We start from the raw sequence: 20,352 nt of genomic DNA on the forward strand, positions 1-20,352 counted from the left end.
GATGGTAAATGGGGAGTGGAACCTACCGACTTTGTAGTGTACGCAGCCCTCCAGCTCTCCTACAGTGACCCAGCCCTGCTTCTTCTCCACCTCTGGGTCGTTGTGCAAAATCTTGTTCCTCAGCCAGGACAGGTAGTACACACGCAACTTATTCTTCTTCCCTGTGTGTGTGTGTGTGTGTGTGTGTGTGTGTGTGTGTGTGAGAGATTTAGAGAGGGAGGGATGGTGAGATAGAAAAACAAGAGAATGAGTTTGAGTACAGGATAATTCAGGAGAGTGTGTGTTTGTGTGTCCGTGCACCGCCGTGGTCCGTACCTGATATAGTGACCAGGACGTTGAGTCCCTCCAGGACGTCCATCTGTTGGATGCGCCGTCGGCTGATGAGGGGGTAGACCTTCCCCTGACCGCTACGGTCCAGCAGCATCAGACCACTCTCTGTCCCCACCAGCAGGTTGACACCTGGGAGAGGACAGGAACACACACACACACACACACACCAGTCAGAACCCAGGGGGAGGCAGGTCTGCCATGCTTGTCACTAAACCGATGATGGATTTCCTATCAATTGTATCCATCCATTCATCCATCCAATCAGTAAATCACACATCCATCCATCTATCTATTCATCCATCAACTCTATCCTTCTACTCATCCACCCATCTCTCCCTCAGGTACGTACCCCATAGTGCAGCACACAGGATCTCAGAGTTGAACCTCTTCTTGTACTTGCGGATCTCAGGCGTGTCGCTCTGGGGGCGTGTGTTGACCGGGTTCACATTGACCACGGAGCCCTTACGGGACGGGTCAGCCCGCAGGGCGTCCACCAGCCGCCCGTCGTTCCCGAAGGCCGCTGTGGACACCAAAGGTCAGAGGTCAGAGGGAGAAGGGGCGGGGCTTTGCTTTGTCATTAATAGCCCTTGATGATCATGCTCTGTATTACACTTCCTGTGCCAAAGCCACTGCTCATGTTCTATGTCTAGTTCTGGGTATACTAACTCCTAGCTACTGACCCAGAGATGATTCTACTGGTAATGGATAAGATGAGGACTGGAGAAAAGAGAGCGGATCCTAAACCAGCATTTAAAGGGTAGAGAAGGAAGAGGAGGTGACTCACCCATGTTGTTGAGGGAGCTGCCGCTGGAGGGGGAGACCTGCAGGAGGCGCGGGTCGATGAAGGGGGTGAAGGAGGAGGAAGACTTGTGTTTCTGCATGGTGTTGCTGGCCGATTGGGTCTGGCGACAAAGGCACGGGAGTGAGAGCAGAACACACACAACAGTGGACAGATATAAGAACGTTGGGTGCTTATATTTGTCCTGTTTTAAGTGTGTATTATACGCAGGTGTGAAACGGAAATTAGTTTTTTTGCATATCCCATCTCCCCCCGAGACACCTTCAGAGAGTGGGGTCACGGCCAAGGTCAGACATGATCAGTTGTGACACTGGAGCAATTAGAGTTAAGTGCCTTGCACGTCAGCTGATTCTTTACCATGGGATTCGAACTAGAGACCTTTCGGTTACTGGCCCAACGGCTAGGCTACCTGCCACTCTAAAGGATCCCCAGCTCCCTGTAACTCAACCTGGTCTGCTACACTATCAGTATTGCCTGAGCCCATTTCTCCTTGGCTTCATACTGTAAAATATTACAATATTATTTATTGTATAATCTGTTTGTATTGAAGAATACGTTTTTTTCCCCCCAACAGGGGGAGCTCTGGCAGCTGCAGTGAGTCTGGTTTGAACTCAGCAATGGATGCATTTTACTGCGCTCATGACTTTCTATGGAAGACATGTTTATTGCCGGGCTACAATAACATCGTACGGCTGAATAGGATTTATAGTAGCCAATTAAACAGTACAATAGGAAGGGCCTGCAGACTTGGCCAATCAAACTGAGAATCACTCAGACCTGCTTTAAAAACCACAGGGCTTCATAAAACACTATCTACACACTGGGTTCTGTTACAACACTCTACATCAGTACATTTCTCATCACCTAGTAATCAAACATGACATCGACTCTACGGACGGCAAGAACAAAACAATAACACACAAAACGCATGGGAAGACTTGACATGCAGTTGTTGGAAGCAGACATGAAAAACAAGGTCAGTGACTTAAAAAGGAAAGTAGAACCGACATGGAAGACGAAATGAAGATGGCGCGTTCAGGATAGAAACAGAAATTCAGAGAGAAACGGGATGAAATATGAAAAGTCAAATTGCCAGTGTAAAGCACACAGATTTGCTCAAACGCCACCATCAAAATGCAGCAGTTTATCATTAGGCTAAAAGGTAGCCGCGCTGTTCAGTGTCTTGGTGTCTTCCATGATAGTAGCGTTATCATGCTAACACACACCTTTAGTTGGGCAGTAAAATCCAGATAAGCTAGGGTTGTCCAAAAGCACCGCACACCAAGCATGCTAGCTACCACCCAGGTGCAGCCTACTGCTAAACTGCTAGAGTGAAATGGCATCAAAGCACTAGGGCCATGGAGACATGGGAGATAAAGTCCAATGAGGTGTTGTTCCACAACCTCTTAACCCCTGACAAGATGGACTACATAGACTTCACCTCCCAGCTTGCACTTGGGCAAAGTGTTTTACAAACGCTCTCTAGACTAGTAAAGCCACTTGCTCATTGCTAAGGTCCCACACAAGGTGGCGCTAGTGTTAGAGGCAGTGCTATGAGTAACATTCAGAAGGTGCAGCAGCCCAGAGATCATTAGTCAGTTCAGTCAGTCAGCCAGCAGGGAGCAGGGTAGACTGAACATCCAGAGTAGCCAGCTTAAGGGACAGAGTAGACTGAACAACCAGAGTAGCCAGCTTAAGGGACAGGGTAGACTGAACAACCAGAGTAGCCAGCTTAAGGGACAGAGTAGACTGAACAACCAGAGTAGCCAGCTTAAGGGACAGGGTAGACTGAACAACCAGAGTAGCCAGCCAACAGGGGACAGAGTAGACTGAACAACCAGAGTAGCCAGCTTAAGGGACAGAGTAGACTGAACATCCAGAGTAGCCAGCTTAAGGGACAGAGTAGACTGAACATCCAGAGTAGCCAGCCAACAGGGGACAGAGTAGACTGAACAACCAGAGTAGCCAGTTTAAGGGACAGAGTAGACTGAACAACCAGAGTAGCCAGCTTAAGGGACAGAGTAGACTGAACAACCAGAGTAGCCAGCTTAAGGGACAGAGTAGACTGAACAACCAGAGTAGCCAGCTTAAGGGACAGGGTAGACTGAACAACCAGAGTAGCCAGCTTAAGGGACAGGGTAGACTGAACAACCAGAGTAGCCAGCTTAAGGGACAGGGTAGACTGAACAACCAGAGTAGCCAGCTTAAGGGACAGGGTAGACTGAACAACCAGAGTAGCCAGCCAACAGGGGACAGAGTAGACTGAACAACCAGAGTAGCCAGCTTAAGGGACAGAGTAGACTGAACAACCAGAGTAGCCAGCTTAAGGGACAGAGTAGACTGAACAACCAGAGTAGCCAGCTTAAGGGACAGAGTAGACTGAACAACCAGAGTAGCCAGCTTAAGGGACAGAGTAGACTGAACAACCAGAGTAGCCAGCTTAAGGGACAGAGTAGACTGAACAACCAGAGTAGCCAGCTTAAGGGACAGAGTAGACTGAACATCCAGAGTAGCCAGCTTAAGGGACAGAGTAGACTGAACAACCAGAGTAGCCAGCTTAAGGGACAGAGTAGACTGAACATCCAGAGTAGCCAGCCAACAGGGGACAGAGTAGACTGAACAACCAGAGTAGCCAGCTTAAGGGACAGGGTAGACTGAACAACCAGAGTAGCCAGCTTAAGGGACAGGGGACATACCTCGATGGCAGTGAGCTTGTCCAGGGGGGTCTGGGGGGACATGGCTGGGCTGACATGGCTGGAGGAGGAGGAGGGGGAGTTGGAGATGGAAGAGGAGGAAGAGGTGGGGGAGTGGTGGCTCTGCTGAATAAGGTCTGGCAGCAGGTGAATGCGGCCGGCAAAGCCGTTTTTCTCCTGGTGACCGTTACCAGGACCGGGAAGAGTATGTACTTGAACGGCTTGACCGTGAGCCACACTGGGACCGGAGGAGGATGAAGAGACATTGACCGCCGGGCGCTTTTTGTCGCCCGCGCTCTGTAACCAAGAACAACCTCAACTTGTATCTTGTTGTTTTCCACTAGTAACCGTACATGATAGTGTGCTTTACCAGCAAACAAAGACTCAACATAGGAAATCAAACAAGATGATAACAACTGAAACCAGGGCTGGAGGAATATATGGCGTACATTTAGTACTACAGACAAAAGAGGGGAGACATGATAACAAGCAGAGGGTCTTCTGCAGTCCTACCTGTCGGATGACCAAGGTGCCATCCTTGGAGGGTGTGGTGAGGTCGTTCTCTGAGTCGTCGTGGGCCAGCAAGGTCTTCAGGGATGCAGTCTCTCCGTTACTCAGACCTCTCCTGGTGTAAACAGTACGTCTCATATTCAAACTCCAATCATTAATAATACATGGGACTTATATATATATATATATATATCGCACTTTTCAATGACCCAAATGACTCGCCTCATACAAGTCTTTGTGTGCTATATAGTATATATTATATGATTGACTTTTCATGTTGATATAATATAATATCAAGGTGTGCCGCCCGCTCCATCTGAAAGCCTTTCTTTAGGGCGGTATCACTAAGGCCCAGAGTTCATCAAGTGTCAGAGTGCTGATCTAGGATCAGTTTTTCCTTTCAGATCATAATGAATGAGATTACATGGACGGGGGGGGGGGGGGGAAACCTGATCGCAGACTAAGACGCTTTGTGAATACAGGCCCAGGTCAGAGTTGAGAGGTCAGGGTTGTTACGTACCCGGCCCTGGTATCCTCCGCTCCCGAGGTGGACTCGTCTGCTGCGTCCTGGTCCACTTCTTCATCGTCGTCTTCGTCGGTGGTGCCTGACTCCTCGCTGGAGGAGGAGTAGTCCGTCACCTTGTTGGGGGGACGCACATCGTCCACCGCCCGCAGCTCTTTGGCCAGGGCCGTCAGGTCCTACAGGTCAAATAAGGCTCTGAATATTTTCAATACTCCCTTTCAAAAAGGTTGTCACTGATTTAAACCATGTCAGATCACTGACTACTAGTCTTACAGGGGGAGGATGCATTGTCAAAGGATGGAACTGAGGCGAGGGGAGCATCACTCCCAATACATTAAGGCCATAACATTAACCGCAGTTAAGAGCTAGCAAACACAGGCTGCTGAAAACAGTTAACTTGTGATGTGCCAGGTGAAGAGCAACTGGATTGGGACGGCGCAGGCAGGAGGAAAGAAGACGACAGCAGGGAGAGGGGCGGGTCAGAGGTGCATCGTCAGCCAATCACGTGGCAGCCAAGGAGAGGAGGACCAATGACTGGGAGGCAAATGGAAGAGCGATGGAATTGGGCCCTGAGCTTCTCACAGGAAAACCCTCTTCTGAAACGTTTCAGTGTACATGGTGGCCCATGCAGTGTGGAAATATGCATAGCATCAGAGCATGGCATATTCTTATGAACGCTTGCTTACCACGTCACCCTATACAATTCCCCCCATAATCACACCGTTGGAGTAATGGGATTCCACAGGTTGCCGTGTCATGGCCCATAGGGAACACCAAAAGATAAGACAACGGGATAGTCAGTCATACAAACACCCCCACACTGTTACTGTAGCAGGCTGCAGTGCTGGCCTGGTCTACAGCCAGATGCAGGGACCATCACTAAAATAGTACGTGGATACAGTCATAAGAGACAGGTTCTTACGGCTGGCCGGTTGGGTCGGGCAAAGTCCTTCTTGTCGTCAGGCTTTTTGGCAGCGTTGTCGGGGCGTTGCAGTGGGGAGCCCTCAGACTTAGACGATGCTGGAGGAGAGGATGGTAAACCAACGTCAGTGGAAGACCTACAAGATACTAAATGCAGTGTTGTACATCCAGTATGCTGTGTGTATTCTGCGTGTATTGTGGTGTGTGTGTGTGTGTGTGTGTGTGTGTTACTCACAGCGTGCTCTGAACCTCTCCCCAGAGCCGGCCTGGGAGCTGGAGTTGGAGGAGCCGGAGGAGCTGCCACTGCCGGGCCTGGGAACCAGCTTCTCCACTCGGTCCCACAGCAGACGTGGCTCCGCATTACTGGAAGACACACAACACAGGAGAGAGATTGAAAACACACACACTTCCCCATACCCACCCCGCGAACAATTCAAGTCTTTCAAACAGCACACAGAGCCGACCGCCTACCTGCCGGCGCTCCTCTGTACTGCCTGGTTGCTAGGCGGGGCGGAGGCCTGGAGAGGAGAGTCTCTGCGTGACAACACAGGGGACCTGGACGTTGTCCTCACTGGAACCTGTGGTAGACAAGACAGACGCCCTCACACACCTGGCTACAGGAGCATAAACTAACACCACAGCAGGTCCTCGCACCGCTGCATAGCCCCAATCCCTCTTCCCAAATGTGCATTCTACCCTCCAACTACAAACAGATGGCTGGGTCATTTTATTCATCTACAGAGAAGACGTGGATATTGGTAATAAACTCAGATCATTATTCTATAGCTATGATCTATTATCCCCACCAAGCAGTGGTTTCAGGGTTTCCCAAACTGTCCTGGGAGCACCTTTTGGTTTTTGCCCTACACTACACAGCGGATTCAAATAACCAACTCATCAAGCTTTGACTATTTGATTCAGCTGCGTAGTGCTGGGACAAACTAAAACTAAACTAAGACATAGGGTGGGGGACGGGCAGGACCGAGTTTTGGGAAACGCTGGTCTAGGTAACGCTTTTGGGCGGCCCTCCATTACATTAGTGAACAGAGTGAATATGATGGGCATGCATGATGTACACGGTGAAGTACTGGGAGAGGAACAACTCATGAAGCCATGCAGGACCATGTGGTGTGTAGTTAGCCAGTGGAAGCACAGCACTGAGTAAAGCTAGTTACTATAGGGACTCCAGTACTGTACACTGGGACAATTGAAGCTACAACCAGGAGATATTTCTCAAGATTGCTATCAATCACTGATTATACTACTGAACCAGACTACTAGGCTAATCTACTTTATTGTAGCTCTACACTATGCTGTGGGACACAGCCTTATAATGGTGAAGGCAAAAGCCCACAGTGTAATCCCACTGCTGTTGGGACACCCAGAGAGGCTGTAGACATTGCCCTCTTGCCCCTCTGAGGGGACCACGAATGGGGGCTGGAAAAGGGGGTCCCCTGGGCTGTCCTTTCTTACCCTGGGGGGCACCTCGTCGCTGGGGCCCGAGGCGGGGGGCTGGGGGTCAGTGCGTGCAGCTGATGGTGCGGCAGCAGAGGGGTGATGGTGGTGGCTGTGGGGCTCCTGGGAGCGCAGATGGAGATGTGCAAAACTAGGAACGGCGGGTTCACTGAAGGAATGGGAGCGAGACACGACGGGGGGCGGGGCTGCGCTGCTGCTCTTAAGAGCGGCCAGGTGGGACCACTGGACCTTCCAAACAGACAGACACACACACAGAGGGGAGAGAACAGGGGGGAGGTAGGAGGGAGAAGGTCAAACCACAGACTGAAGGCACAGAGATGAAGGACATGGCTGAAAACATATGCATATAACATATGCATATAATAGACATGCATTGCACAGACATCATGCAGTCCGAGACGGACACATACAAAAGCGACAACAGAAACAGTCGCAGGTTCACGGACACAAAAACATTTACAGTGAAGACAAATAACAGGACAACAGATAGTTGAATGGCACAGTGAGAGGGGCACGGAGATGAGTGAAGTGGAGCCAAGCAGCCAATCACATGCAGCCTCCTCTGGCATCCTGGGTAAGGTTTATCACACCACTGAAGGGACAAGGTTTTGCTCAGGTCAATTAGTTGAAGGTTCCAGAAATCCCACTATAACATCATAAGAGATATGAGTAGATCTACTGACATGATGGAGTATGTCATTGTACTGGGACCTCTATTAGCTCATCCACAGAGATATATCATTCCATGTCTGTGTGGGTGCTAGAATGGACAACTCGTGGCGCCAATGCCTTGCTGTCAGATAACCTACTGTATGGAGAGCGGTAGATGGAGAGAGAGAAGGGAGGGATGGATGAGAGGGGGTTTACCTGTGGTTCCATGGGTCGGTGCATGGCAGGCGGGACGGACTCGGAGGAGCCGCCGTTAGAGAAGGGTTCGGAGCGGGGGGGCACGGGGGGCTGCTTGGTGGGTGGGGCGGTCTGGGGGGAGCCCTGAATGTTCTTTCGGAAGCGCTCGTCGGCCTGGGAGTGCAGGACAGAGACATGGTCAGTGAGGATCAGCGGGGTCAAGGTTGAGGCATTAACTCAACGGCAAAACACACAAGGAGAAAAACGAGGAGAACGAGGAAGAGTCAACACTGAAGCCGACGCCTTGTTATCGACGGAGGGAAAGTCCGCTGACATGCACACGAGCTCAGTCTGTTAATGACATCGTACACCTCCAGGGGAGTCATCCCAGAGAACAGTCTGTCTCTGGGACCCGGCAGCACACAGTCTGTCTCTGGGACCCGGCAGCACACAGTCTGTCTCTGGGACCCGGCAGCACACAGTCTGTCTCTGGGACCCGGCAGCACACAGTCTGTCTCTGGGACCCGGCAGCACACAGTCTGTCTCTGGGACCCGGCAGCACACAGTCTGTCTCTGGGACCCGGCAGCACACAGTCTGTGTCTGGGACCCGGCAGCACACATACGTTAGCGTGGGCCTGAGCTGACCACATGCATGACCCCCTCTCCAGTCACTTACCTGAGCAGTACAAGGCACAGCCGCTTTGCAAACCTTCACGCTTATTTAGTAGGTATGTGAGAGGAAGACAAGAGCAGGAAGACCTGACTACTTCATATGCTTTTCGCCACTGCAGCAGAGACAGCAATACAACTGGTAGTTCACAAGAATATGTGAAGTACTGACAGCGTCGACTCATCACCGCCTTACTTTACTGCCTAAGGCTATATCAATACAAGCCCGATGATTTAAATGTGTTACATTCAGGTATGGCAACTCAACTGTGAATGCATATGAAAGAAAAATAGATGCATTTTCCATTAAATTCATTATAGCTGACTAATGGCAAAAGAAAGTGTACGGTGTTCTGCGTAATCAAACCACTTGGTCCTAAATGATGTTGACAGAGATGCAGCTTGCAGCGCTTCAGTCTATACTTAGTCTCTTCCTTGCTCAGTCCTCTCAAGATTCAGACACGTCATCCTCAGATGTTTTAGTAGAGAAGCATCAGATAGTCAAGCAAAGACTCGAGGCAGAAGTGAAGCAGTACAGTTTTAGAGAGGCGGTGGTTGTGAGCGACTGGCTTTCTTTTCTCTGACTGTCCTCTCCTCTTAGCCACAAAGTCAAACAAAATGGTTGGCTGAGTAGTCTACAGACTAATCATTTTGCACAGCGCCACCGAAACAGAAACAGACAACGTTGTTATCCTAGTACGGTAACGTTACAGTCTATTTTGACTTAGGCTATTTTGTGTCGCATACATTAAACGCAGTGCTACATTGGACTGTGTGAGGTATGAAACACAATTTGAAGACGATAACTGAAAGAAAAAAAGAAAACCGTAGCTCCAACTCACACCACCAGGACTAACAGAACACGCTGTGTGGAGAGGCGGGCAGGCAGCTAGAACAGAAGTAGCAGCAGGCAGCAGGAGAAGGAAGTGATGTCGTGTTGGGGGGGGGGTTCACCTCTCTGATTGGCCGAGGATCACCGAGAGCGCCGCTAGGCTCCGAGCGGTCTGTCTGTGGGGACTTGGGGCCGTCTAGGACCCCGGTCTGTGAGGGTTTAGTAACGTCTGTGGACTGGGTGGCTAGGGCATCGCTATGGTCAGAGGGGGTCTTTTCTGAGTCTTTATCAACACTGTTTGGGGACGGTTTCTGAGGGGCCTTGGTCGTATTATCCCGGGACGTGGTTTGTGGGGACTTTGTGGTATCCGAGGACATTCTCCGTGGGGCGTTAGCAGTAACGTTGTCCAGGAAATGGGCTTGTGGGGACCTAGTGTTATCGCAGGACGTTCTCCGTGAAGCAATAGCATTAGAATTATTGAGGAAGTGGGGTTGTGGAGCTGGGGCTCTATCGCCAACGGGGCCCGGGGACGTTGTCTGAGGGGCTTTGCTAGTACTGTCGGGGGACATTCCCTTGGGGTCTTTAGTCTTTTGGCAGGGCTGCGGCGGCTGTGTCTGCTGCGGTGGTTTGTTGTCGTGCTGGAGGGACAGCAGATAGGCCTGCTCCTGCTGCAGCCGCTTGTGGAGACGCTCTGCCTTCCGCTGCTCCTCCAGCTCCCGCCATTTGAACTCCTGATGCAGAGTGCGCGGCTGAGTTGAGGCACATTAGACATGGGGGAAAGTGGCTAATGGCATGTATAGGCTAATGCTACCTTTGGGGGGTGAATTGTATTAAATTAAGCACTTGAAGACTGATTCAGCGCAGTTCTTTAAAAGATGATAAATTCAAGCCTACAAACATGTTAAATAAAGTCTTCCTTAAAATGCAGATTCTTTCATTTCATTACCCACAAATAAATGTTACAACCTTCTCCAGCGAGTAATTGGACCAAAGTTGAGGATTGGGTGAATAGTGATGAATGGTTCAATTTATGGGAAGCAAGACAGAATGGTGAATGCTAAGCAATAAAGAAACATAAAAAGGTGACTTTATATCTATATATCTATATCTATATATATATCTATCCATCTATCTCTCTCAACTCATTTCCTCAGGATGTAAATGTAACCAGCCACACCGGCAGAGAAACATAGGAACTCCATCTTCCTGTAGGGTATTTCCGAACGACAAATCTACACAACAGCTAACATCAACCATTATTCATACAATATACCCAGAACACCTTGCCTTGATTACCACCTATGTTCTAGAAAAGAGCTCGCTCCTAAATGTGCGATCCAGTCCTGAAAACAGGGGCTTTCTCAGTGGGGTACAACATTTACAACATTGTCAATACAAATGTAATAGAATACAGCTCCAGACACCATTCCCTGTTCTACTTGACAAAGACTCATGGGTGTTCTACGTAACCAATTTCTGAACGTTCTGTAACGTTGCGCCCTCCTGAACGCGCCCCGGGAGAGTAAGAGTGGTAGGATGCAAGTTTCTTACCAGGAGCATGGCCTGTTCATGGAGCAGCTGCTGCTGCAGGATCTCCAGGTGCCTCTGCTCCTCCTCCAGCTGCCGACGAATGTACTCCTGTCAATCAAACAACAGCCTCCATGATTGGATGAAATACAGGAAGTGACAAAACGGCCCAGCATGTCGGCCAATTATCGTGCTTCTTGTCATTTAACGACCTACCTGCTCACGGTCGCTCCTCCTCTTCTCCTCCTCCGCCCTCCGGCGCTCATCATCCTCTTTCCGCCGCCGTTCCATCTCCTCCATGCGCCTCTTCTCCTCCTGCTCGCGGCGGCGCTGCTCACGCTCCTGCTGCCTCCTCATCTCGCGCTCGCGTCGCTGTTGCTGTGAGGCACCAGGAGGGGGCAACAGAGAGAGAACCTCAGGGATACGACACACAGGGAGAGCTGAAATTCTAGTTGGGATTCCCTGTTCAAAGATATTATGAGATGTCACTGCTACTATGGCAATGACTTTCCATAGTAGCAGTGATCTGAATGGTTTGAGGAAAACAAGAGAGGATGGGAAGTCAAATACAGGCTTTGGTGAATTGATCAAGCGAGGAGCAGCTGTCTATAGATCTAAAAATATAGGACACCTTTTATCCTTGTAATGGCAGTCTTCTGTGACAGCATGGGCTGCGTCATTGTGGGCTATCCAAGTTCGACCCTCTTTGGGGTGATCACAGTTTCGCTCTGTCCAATCGTGGCTGCAGGATCAACCTACACCCCACCCATTTCTTCACAGACAGCAGAACTAGCCAATCGAGTTATTCAGAGCATGCAGCACCTCGCACTATACTCGCACCCTAAATTCTACATACAAGCTTCACTTTAAAAATCAATGAATCAATGTTTATTAACTCTACCTCCTCCAGTCGCCTCCTCTGCTCCTTCTGTTGCTCGATGCGTTTCTGCCTCTCGGCCAGTAGTTGGCGCTTGTACTCCTCCTGCTCACGGAGCTGCTGCTCCTGCAGGAGCTGCTGTCGGCGCAGCGCCTCCGAGCGCTCCTTGTTCTCCTGCTGCAGCCGGATGAAGTCCTTACGCAGCGTCGACTCCCCCGGCATGTTCACTATGGAGCTGCAGGGTGGACCAGCGAATACGAAGGAATAGTGATTTAGTGAGTTAGTTCATGATGTGGTTCAAGGGAACAGTGAGTTAGTTCATGATGTAGTTCAAGGGAACAGTGAGTTAGTTCATGATGTAGTTCAAGGGAACAGTGAGTTAGTTCATGATGTAGTTCAAGGGAACAGTGAGTTTGTTTCTGTGTCAGATGGGTGGAGTTGTTTAGCGATTCCAGGTAGGTGTTTGCTACGCTGGTGGCAGGTGAGCAGAGGTATCCCGCTATATTGCGAATTGCAAAATGAACTGTGTACATCAACTCGTAACACTAAGACATTACCTAGGCTCTCCCTCTTGCTCTCCAGCATCCTCCTCTTCCTCCTCACTCCCGCTGTACTCGTATTCAGTCTCATCTGAAGAACAAGACGTGGATAGTGTGACAAGGTGTAGAAACATGGGCTATTCAGTGTAAACGTAAAGCACACGAAGGTCCAATGCAGACCTTTTTATCTCAATATCATCAAATCATTTCTGGGTAACAATTAAATACCTCACAGTGATTGTTTTCAATTATAATGGTCGAAAAGACACAAAAATAGCTTCTTATCAAAGAGAAAATTCTCAAGCAAGAATTTTGCTAGAGGTATCTGGGAGTGGTCTGAGTGGGGAAAATGTGCTGTTCTTGGCAGAGAGGTTTGGAACTCTCTCATTGGCCTATTAACTAATTCACCACCTGGTGATTTCACCAGGTAGGCAAAAGCTCCATCCCACCAAAACAGGCAGACATTTCTGCCGGTCTTTTCAAACAGTTCTTGCACGAATAGGGCATTATCATCATATTCACAGTATTACTTTAAGACTGTGTGATTACACAGGGAGAGGCAGACTCACCTTTCTCTCCCCTCTTCTTCTTGGTGCGGTCAATGTGGTCTTTGAGCTGGATGCGGACCTGCCTCTCGTTGGGCTGGTCCCTGATGAAGGGGTGCTTGAGCAGCTGCTCGGTGGGGGGCCGCTGGTTGTAGTTCTTCACCAGGGAGCCCTCGATGAAGCTGCAAAACTTCTTAGACCTGAAAGAGGAAGGTGGGTGTGGGGGCGGGAGAGAGAAACAGGGGTCAAGACAGATGCCGCTAATGAGATAGGCTACATGATTACTGGTGGTAATACGTGGCTGAGCGCCTTTTTTGTCTGACATAAAATAAATCCATCTTCTACAACCCACTGACAAGACAACAAATGACAGACTGAAACTAAACTAACCGTCAAAAGAGCCTGAGAAGCTACAAGTCTGAAATAGAAAGATCCTGTTTTATCCATTTAGACAGAAACCCAGTGAGCCTTTCATAACTTATATACAATGAATATTCTGGGAAAAACCCGTCTCAGAAGAAAAGCGGTCATAATCGGAAATGCACCGGTGCCAGCGGAAAGTCTCAGAGGGTTGAGTTTTCCCCCTGAACGAGGGCTGAGGAGCCTCGCCGTGAGCCAACAGGCCTTCCTCCCATGTGTCACAGCTGTTCAGAGAGGAGGAGGAGGGAGGAGAGCGAGAGAGGAGACCTCTAACCCCAGCTGACAGAATCTTGGTAACTTACCACTTCTTGGACTTGAGTCGCGGGGGAGGGTTCCTTGGGATGAGGAAGAGTGCTCGCATCGGATGCATGTCGCACAGCGCTAAAAGTGAACACACACACACACACACACACACACCAGAGGGGATCAGTCTAAACACGACAGGGAGAAAAGCAAAGGGCAGAAGGAACCAATAGATCTGCCATCTAAAAGAGACGATAGAGGTGTGACCTGGGGAAGGCAGGTACTTACGAGGAGCTCCTTCGGCCATTTCAATGGCCGTGATTCCAGTTGACCACAAGTCACTCTGAGAGACACACAGTGAGAGAGGCATCAGAGATAGCAACACACTCACTACATCAGACACTGATGGGCAACATACTCCACCAAGCAGACTCTTGCATTCTACTCCACATCGTAGCAGAAGCTAAAGTTACCAGTAGCTGCAGATGTCAAGGAGGACATAAGTGGCAGGTTCAAATCAGGGCTAAAACGTCGGAGTACTGTGTGGAAGAGGGAGAGGGTCTTACTCTGTAGTCGTAGGTGGCCTCAGGGTTCTCGTCACAGGCGATGACCTCCGGCGCCATCCAATAGGGAGTCCCGATGAACGTGTTCCTCCTCCCCACCGTCCGGTCTAACTGGGCGCTCACGCCAAAGTCCACTGCAAGACAACCAATCAGAAGTTGAAACTAGTTATATACAACTGCATTGCAGTAAACATCTAGACTAGGTGACTGGCTAAAATGGCCGTGATTTTGGAATTCCAGGGGTTAGACCAAACAGGGTTGTTGTCCGTAACGGACAAAACAGATTGTCACCCACCAAGCTTGACCTCGGCGTTCTCTGTGAGCAGGACGTTCTGTCCCTTGATGTCACGGTGGATGACGTGGTGGGCGTGCAGGTGGGCCAGTCCCTGAAGAAGAAGAGGAGGAGAGGGAGGTGTGTAGAGGTGAGACCACATGTCTAAGACCAGAGCTGAGCATTGAAGTAGCGGAGGGTAAAAACTTGTCACCTTTATATTTACATATTATTACACAATGAACAAGGAGACTGAAGATAGAAGGTAAAAGGGAAGAGGGGATGGAGGGGGCCGGAGGACAGGCTCACCCGGAGGATTTCTCTGGAGATGTAGGCGATCCAGTCCTCCTTGAGCTGGTTTCCTTTAGTGTTCTTCACCAGGTCTGTGATGGAGCCCGCCCCACAGAACTCCATCACCAGCTACAGGAAACACACACACACACACACACACACAGATGAATACATAAGCACTTCTAAGGCTAAATGACAGTCAAAACAGTAGAAGACTTAGGGACATTGCTCTGATTCATGCTGCTGCAGATATACCAGTTCTGATTGTTCTGCCATTGGGAAACGCGCAGGCTAGATACTCACCCACAGTTGGTCATCGTGCCCCGGGGGACTCTTCTTGATAAAAGCACCGTAGTATGTGGCAATGTTTCTGTGATGGGAGTACTTCTTCAGCATATTGATCTCCAGTTTGATCTCCTCCTCCTCATCCTACAGGCACACAGGCACCATAAGTCATTAGATAAAGAGAGAAGGGGGAGGAGGACCTCATAGGAAAATCACTATCGTGTGTGGATGGTTGCAGATGAATAATAGTCAATCATTTCCTACATTCCACAAAGGTCAAGTCTCGCGGGGGTTGATAAGTGCCTTTGTAGGGGGGAATTAAACTCTCATTCATCCACGGCACCTAAACATTGTGACATCTTGGCTACGCAGTACACACACACACTGCTCTAACGACTTCTTTGTTTGGGTATTAATGATGTGTGTGTATCTCATTGTGTGTGTGTGTGTGTAACCCATCTCTAAGACTTAGGGGGGGTGAACATTTAAACATTAAAACGTTTAAACTAAATTGAGATCCTTAACATTAAAAAAAATCCCAAACAAACATTTTCCTTCCACAAAACTCAAAATCACAGTACAGTTATATATCATTTTCCGTGTTGTAGCATAACTAGTCGACAGGCTATAAAAGTCTGGGGAAAGTTGTGTAATTTAACTAAAACCAGAGGGGCAGAGACGAACTTTAGGCTACTTTGGTGAATTTGCAAATCAAGGAAGACAAGACATTGCGAGAGACAGATTACCAAGACATATGAGCCCGGTTCTGCCGGCCCCTCCACCCTCTCCCTGGCTCGCCTGCTCTTTCTCTTCGCTAATGATGCGAGTGTGTACCACATTCCATTGTGAGACTCTGCTTTTGATTGCCGATAGATAGGCCTAGTGCACGGTCCTGACTGTCTGGTGGCTGACCTGCCTATACTGATAGATAGACCTAGTGCACGGTTCTGACTGTCTGGTGGCTGACCTGCCTATACTGATAGATAGACCTAGGGCACGGTTCTGACTGTCTGTCTGACCTGCCTATACTGATAGATAGACCTAGTGCACGGTTCTGACTGACTGTCTGGTGGCTGACCTGCCTATACTGATAGATAGACCTAGTGCACGGTTCTGTCTGTCTGGTGGCTGACCTGCCTATACTGATAGATAGACCTAGTGCACGGTTCTGTCTGTCTGGTGGCTGACCTGCCTATACTGATAGATAGACCTAGTGCACGGTTCTGACTGTCTGTCTGGTGGCTGACCTGCCTATACTGTGCACCGCTCCTCTCTCGCCATCCCTCACTATGAAAGATGCGAGTGTTCGTCTTCTCAGAATTACGGCAACTAATCAGTCTCCTCAATTCTAAAAATACTGAATCTTAGGAGTCAATCTTGACATGGGAGTCGACTTGCAAGGTGTCAAGGAATCAATTATTTTGGAGTCGGCTATCCAACATTACGTCATCGTCGTTAACGGTAGGATAAATGGCAGAGAAAGGCAAGCGACAGCAGCTAAGCCCTGTATGGCAATACTTTGAGAAGTTAAATGAGAAGGAAATGCAAACTTTGCAAGGTGGAATTGAGGTACAGGTGCAATGCTTAACCATCTGAAAGGGACTAACCGTGACAGCCAAACCGTTGCTGGCAGAAGCGTACAATTCCAAGTTAATTGCCTTTTTACAGAAAACTGATTTTTATTTTATTTAAACGCTAAGATTTCATTCATTTGTCACATCCCTAATACGACTGTACATGTATATATCAAATCCCCAACAACTGGAATTCCATCGGAGCCCATGTCTACACATTTATTTCCAATCACAGGAGAGATAAGCATTTTAAAAATCCGGCTTTTCAGCAGAAGAATATATCTCCGTATACTCACACAACCCCTCAAATCACTGAGGTTTTACACATCCAAGACCCACACAACACAACCCATCCAAGACCCACACAACACAACCCATCCAAGACCCACACAACACAACCCATCCAAGACCCATACAACACAACCCATCCAAGACCCATACAACACAACCCATCCAAGACCCACACAGAAACATCCTCCCTCCTCCACCTCACATGAAAACCGTGAGGAAGACAACAAAAGGTCACCCCCACCATTAGCTTAATCTCTTCCGTTGCAACAACTTGACAATGATTAACAGTGACAGAAACTGACACAGCGAGTGGTAAAGCCCTTGTCTTACAGAAAGCCCTGGTGGAAAGGAGGAGTCTGAACGATGGGGACATTAGTGAAGAGCGATGCAGTTACTGGTACGGCGGCGGTGTGTTTAAAGATGCACGTAGGCACACCGTTCTCTTCCACCAGACCCTTCCAGTGCCAGCAGGTAGAGGCTGTCTGTTGGCTGTGCAGGCAGCCTTACTGCTGCTCTCCCTCTCATTTGCTCCCCCTCTAGCCCTCCCTCTTTCCCATGTTTCCTGCAGCTGTTTGTGAACAGGCGGCTGGCTGAGCATTCCTCACAATCACTGGGACAAAAACGCGGGGGGATTCACTTTTGGGTATGTCATTTTCTATTTAGACAGAAACGATCATTCAATTATCATTGCCATTATCATTCAAAAAGGTTAACGCAGCCCCATGTAGGTCAAAGGTTAAAACAATACACAGCATGGCCAGGCATATTTTATTTTACCTTTATTTAACTAGGCAAGTCAGTTAAGAACAAATTCTTATCTTCAATGACGGCCTAGGAACAGTAGGTTAACTGCCTTGTTCTGGGGCAGAACGACAGATTTTTACCTCGTCAGCTTGGGGATTCGATTTTGCAACCTTTCGGTTACTCGTCCAACGCTCTAACCACTAGGCTAGCTGCCGCCCCGGCAGGTAGCCTAGCGGGAGAGCAGAGCAGGCTAATAGCACAGCCCAGGACTGCCATGCCCACCTCTCCCTCTCTCAGCAACAGTAACAGTTTGCTAGGACAACAGAGAGCTGTTGTTGCGATAACAGACGCTCTTCTACCTGGCAGGGTGAAGCAACAGAGTCATTCATAGCATATAGTGGTGAAATCTCTCCATCTATCCCTCATATCATAGACTAGAGGCTTTATCAGGCCAGGTGTATGACCACGTAACCGGGCGGTGGAGTGGGTCATCACTAGTTACCACAGACAAGGTTATAAACCACCTATTTCTACAATTTCTCTTCTTAATTTTGAAGCCTAACCTTAACCACAAAGCTAACCTTAAATTAAGATTTAAAAAAACTCATTTTTGTTTTCATGAATTTTAACGATAGACCATTTTGGTTTTGTGGCTGGGGTAACTAGTGGAAACCAGGTGAGACATGCCCTATGACACCCATGGCAGGAAACGGTTAGGTAACACATCATCAGAGCCTTACTCATCACAGTCAGCAGGGAGTGGCAGGCAGGGGGCAAGTCAGGGCATAAGAACAGAAACTGGTCTAGAACCAGAATGACCACATTGGTATGACACGGAATAGAGAATTTGACTTAGGCAATGTTTAAGAGTAAACGTTATGTTAAACAACATGGGCCACAAGGTCGGCCTATACTGCAAAGGCTATATCATAAAACTAACCACAAGTCCCTTGGGATGGGGAGGGGGGGGGTCTCATTAGGGTGTGTGTGTGTGTGTGGGTGGTCCAGCTAGTTCCATATTCACTGGGAGGTCCTATTTCAGTAGATAAAAGCAGAATGCCACAGAAAGAGCAAAGGGCTGCCCTCCTGCCTGCCTGCCTCAAAATGACGTAATTTAGCCATAAAACATCCTGCTGGCTTTAGCTGTAATGATCTCTGCTTATTATACTGAGATTTACGAGCGGCTGATTACGGAGAAGTCAAAGTTCTTCCTGAAATGTAGACAGGACCTCAAAAGAATTTCCATGTTGGCTAACTACATTACAAGACCACTACACTACATGCTGGTCGAACATCTCATTCCAAAATCATGGGCGTTAATATGAAGTAGGTCCCCTCTTTGCTGCTATAACAGCCTCAATGGTTCTGGGAAGGCTTTCCACTAGATGTTGGAACATTACTGCGGGGACTTGCTTCCAGTCAGCCACAAGAGCATTACTGAGGTTGGGCACTGATGTTGGGCGATCAGGCCTGGCTCGCATTCGGCGTTCCAATTCCTCCCAAAGGTGTTCGATGGGGTTGAGGTCAGGGCTCTGTGCAGGCCAGTCAAGTTCTTCCACACCAATCGACATACTATTTCTGAATGGACCTCGCTTTGTGCACGGTGGCATTGTCATGCTGAAACAGGAAAGGGCCTCCCCCAAACTGGTGCCACAAAGTTGGAAGCACAGAATTGTCAGGAATGTCATTGTATGCTGTAGTGTTAAGGTTTCCCTTCACTGGAACTAAAGAACCTAACCAAACCATGATAAGCAGGCCCAGACCATAATTCCTCCTCCACCAAACTTTACAGTTAGCACTATGCATTGGGGCAGGTAGCATTCTCCTTGCATCTGGGTTTGGCGGATTCGTCCGTCGGAATGCAAGACGGTGAAGCGTGATTCATCACTCCAGAGAGCTTTACACCACTCCAGCCGACGCTTGGCATTGCACATCATGATCTTAAGCTTGTGTGCGGCTGCTCGGCCATGGAAACACATTTCATTAAGCTCCCGACGAACAGTTCTTGTGCTGATGTTGCTTCCAGAGGCAGTTTGGAACTAGGTAGTGAGTGTTGAAAGCGAGAACAGACGATTTTTACGTGCTATGCACTTCAGCACTCCCGTACTGTGAGCTTGTATTAACAGCATTTACAGTTGACCGGGGCAGCTCTAGCAGGGCAGAAAGTTCACAAACTGACTTGTTGGAAAGGTGGCATCCTATGAAGGTGCCACGTTGAAAGTCACTGTCTTCAGTATGGCCAATCTACTGCCAATTTTTGTCTATGGAGATTGCATGGCTGTGTGCTCGATTTTATACACTGAAAAAGCCGAATCCACTGTGTCCACATACTTTTGTATACATAGTGTATATATAGTGTGTATCGAAGGCTAAAATACATCAAGAGCTTGCATTTCTCCCAATTAAAAGGTATTTTTTTCCCTCACAGAAATAAAAATGTATATTCATTCTATTTTTGATTAGGCTAAGACACTTTCAACAACCCTGGGTAAGGCCCTTTGCGTCAATCTCAATGTAATAACCCCGCAAAACCACCTGACGTGAGGCCATTTATCCTTTAAGCTGAGGCCCAAATAAGACAA

General features: G+C 48.7%; 1 protein-coding gene across 11 annotated transcripts in view; it reads right to left on the minus strand.

Moving 5' to 3' along the window:
- Positions 1-20,352, minus strand: part of LOC106575325 (mitogen-activated protein kinase kinase kinase kinase 4) — a 50,966-nt gene that overhangs the window by 6,485 nt on the left and 24,129 nt on the right. The window contains exons 4-27 of one of the 11 annotated variants that reach the window (XM_045698923.2): positions 15,180-15,305; positions 14,895-15,005; positions 14,610-14,700; positions 14,318-14,448; positions 14,040-14,094; positions 13,811-13,889; positions 13,113-13,288; positions 12,562-12,634; positions 12,029-12,239; positions 11,344-11,505; positions 11,152-11,238; positions 9,723-10,331; positions 8,120-8,272; positions 7,250-7,480; positions 6,248-6,354; positions 6,012-6,139; positions 5,778-5,875; positions 4,853-5,031; positions 4,336-4,447; positions 3,826-4,119; positions 1,115-1,232; positions 680-850; positions 316-459; positions 27-161 (exon numbers count right to left, since the gene is read on the minus strand). In XM_045698923.2, coding sequence (XP_045554879.2) covers positions 27-161; positions 316-459; positions 680-850; positions 1,115-1,232; positions 3,826-4,119; positions 4,336-4,447; positions 4,853-5,031; positions 5,778-5,875; positions 6,012-6,139; positions 6,248-6,354; positions 7,250-7,480; positions 8,120-8,272; positions 9,723-10,331; positions 11,152-11,238; positions 11,344-11,505; positions 12,029-12,239; positions 12,562-12,634; positions 13,113-13,288; positions 13,811-13,889; positions 14,040-14,094; positions 14,318-14,448; positions 14,610-14,700; positions 14,895-15,005; positions 15,180-15,305 — 3,781 coding nt within the window. Of the gene's footprint in view, positions 1-26; positions 162-315; positions 460-679; positions 851-1,114; positions 1,233-3,825; positions 4,120-4,335; positions 4,448-4,852; positions 5,032-5,777; positions 5,876-6,011; positions 6,140-6,247; positions 6,355-7,249; positions 7,481-8,119; positions 8,273-9,722; positions 10,350-11,151; positions 11,239-11,343; positions 11,506-12,028; positions 12,240-12,561; positions 12,635-13,112; positions 13,289-13,810; positions 13,890-14,039; positions 14,095-14,317; positions 14,449-14,609; positions 14,701-14,894; positions 15,006-15,179; positions 15,306-20,352 lie in introns of all 11 variants that reach the window. The other 10 variants (XM_082963463.1, XM_082963462.1, XM_045698925.2 and 7 more) reach the window with 10 other exon arrangements.

The sequence above is a fragment of the Salmo salar genome, chromosome 17, assembly GCF_965601325.2.
Source record: "Salmo salar chromosome 17, fSalSal1, whole genome shotgun sequence".
NCBI classification, from domain to species: Eukaryota; Metazoa; Chordata; class Actinopteri; order Salmoniformes; family Salmonidae; genus Salmo; species Salmo salar.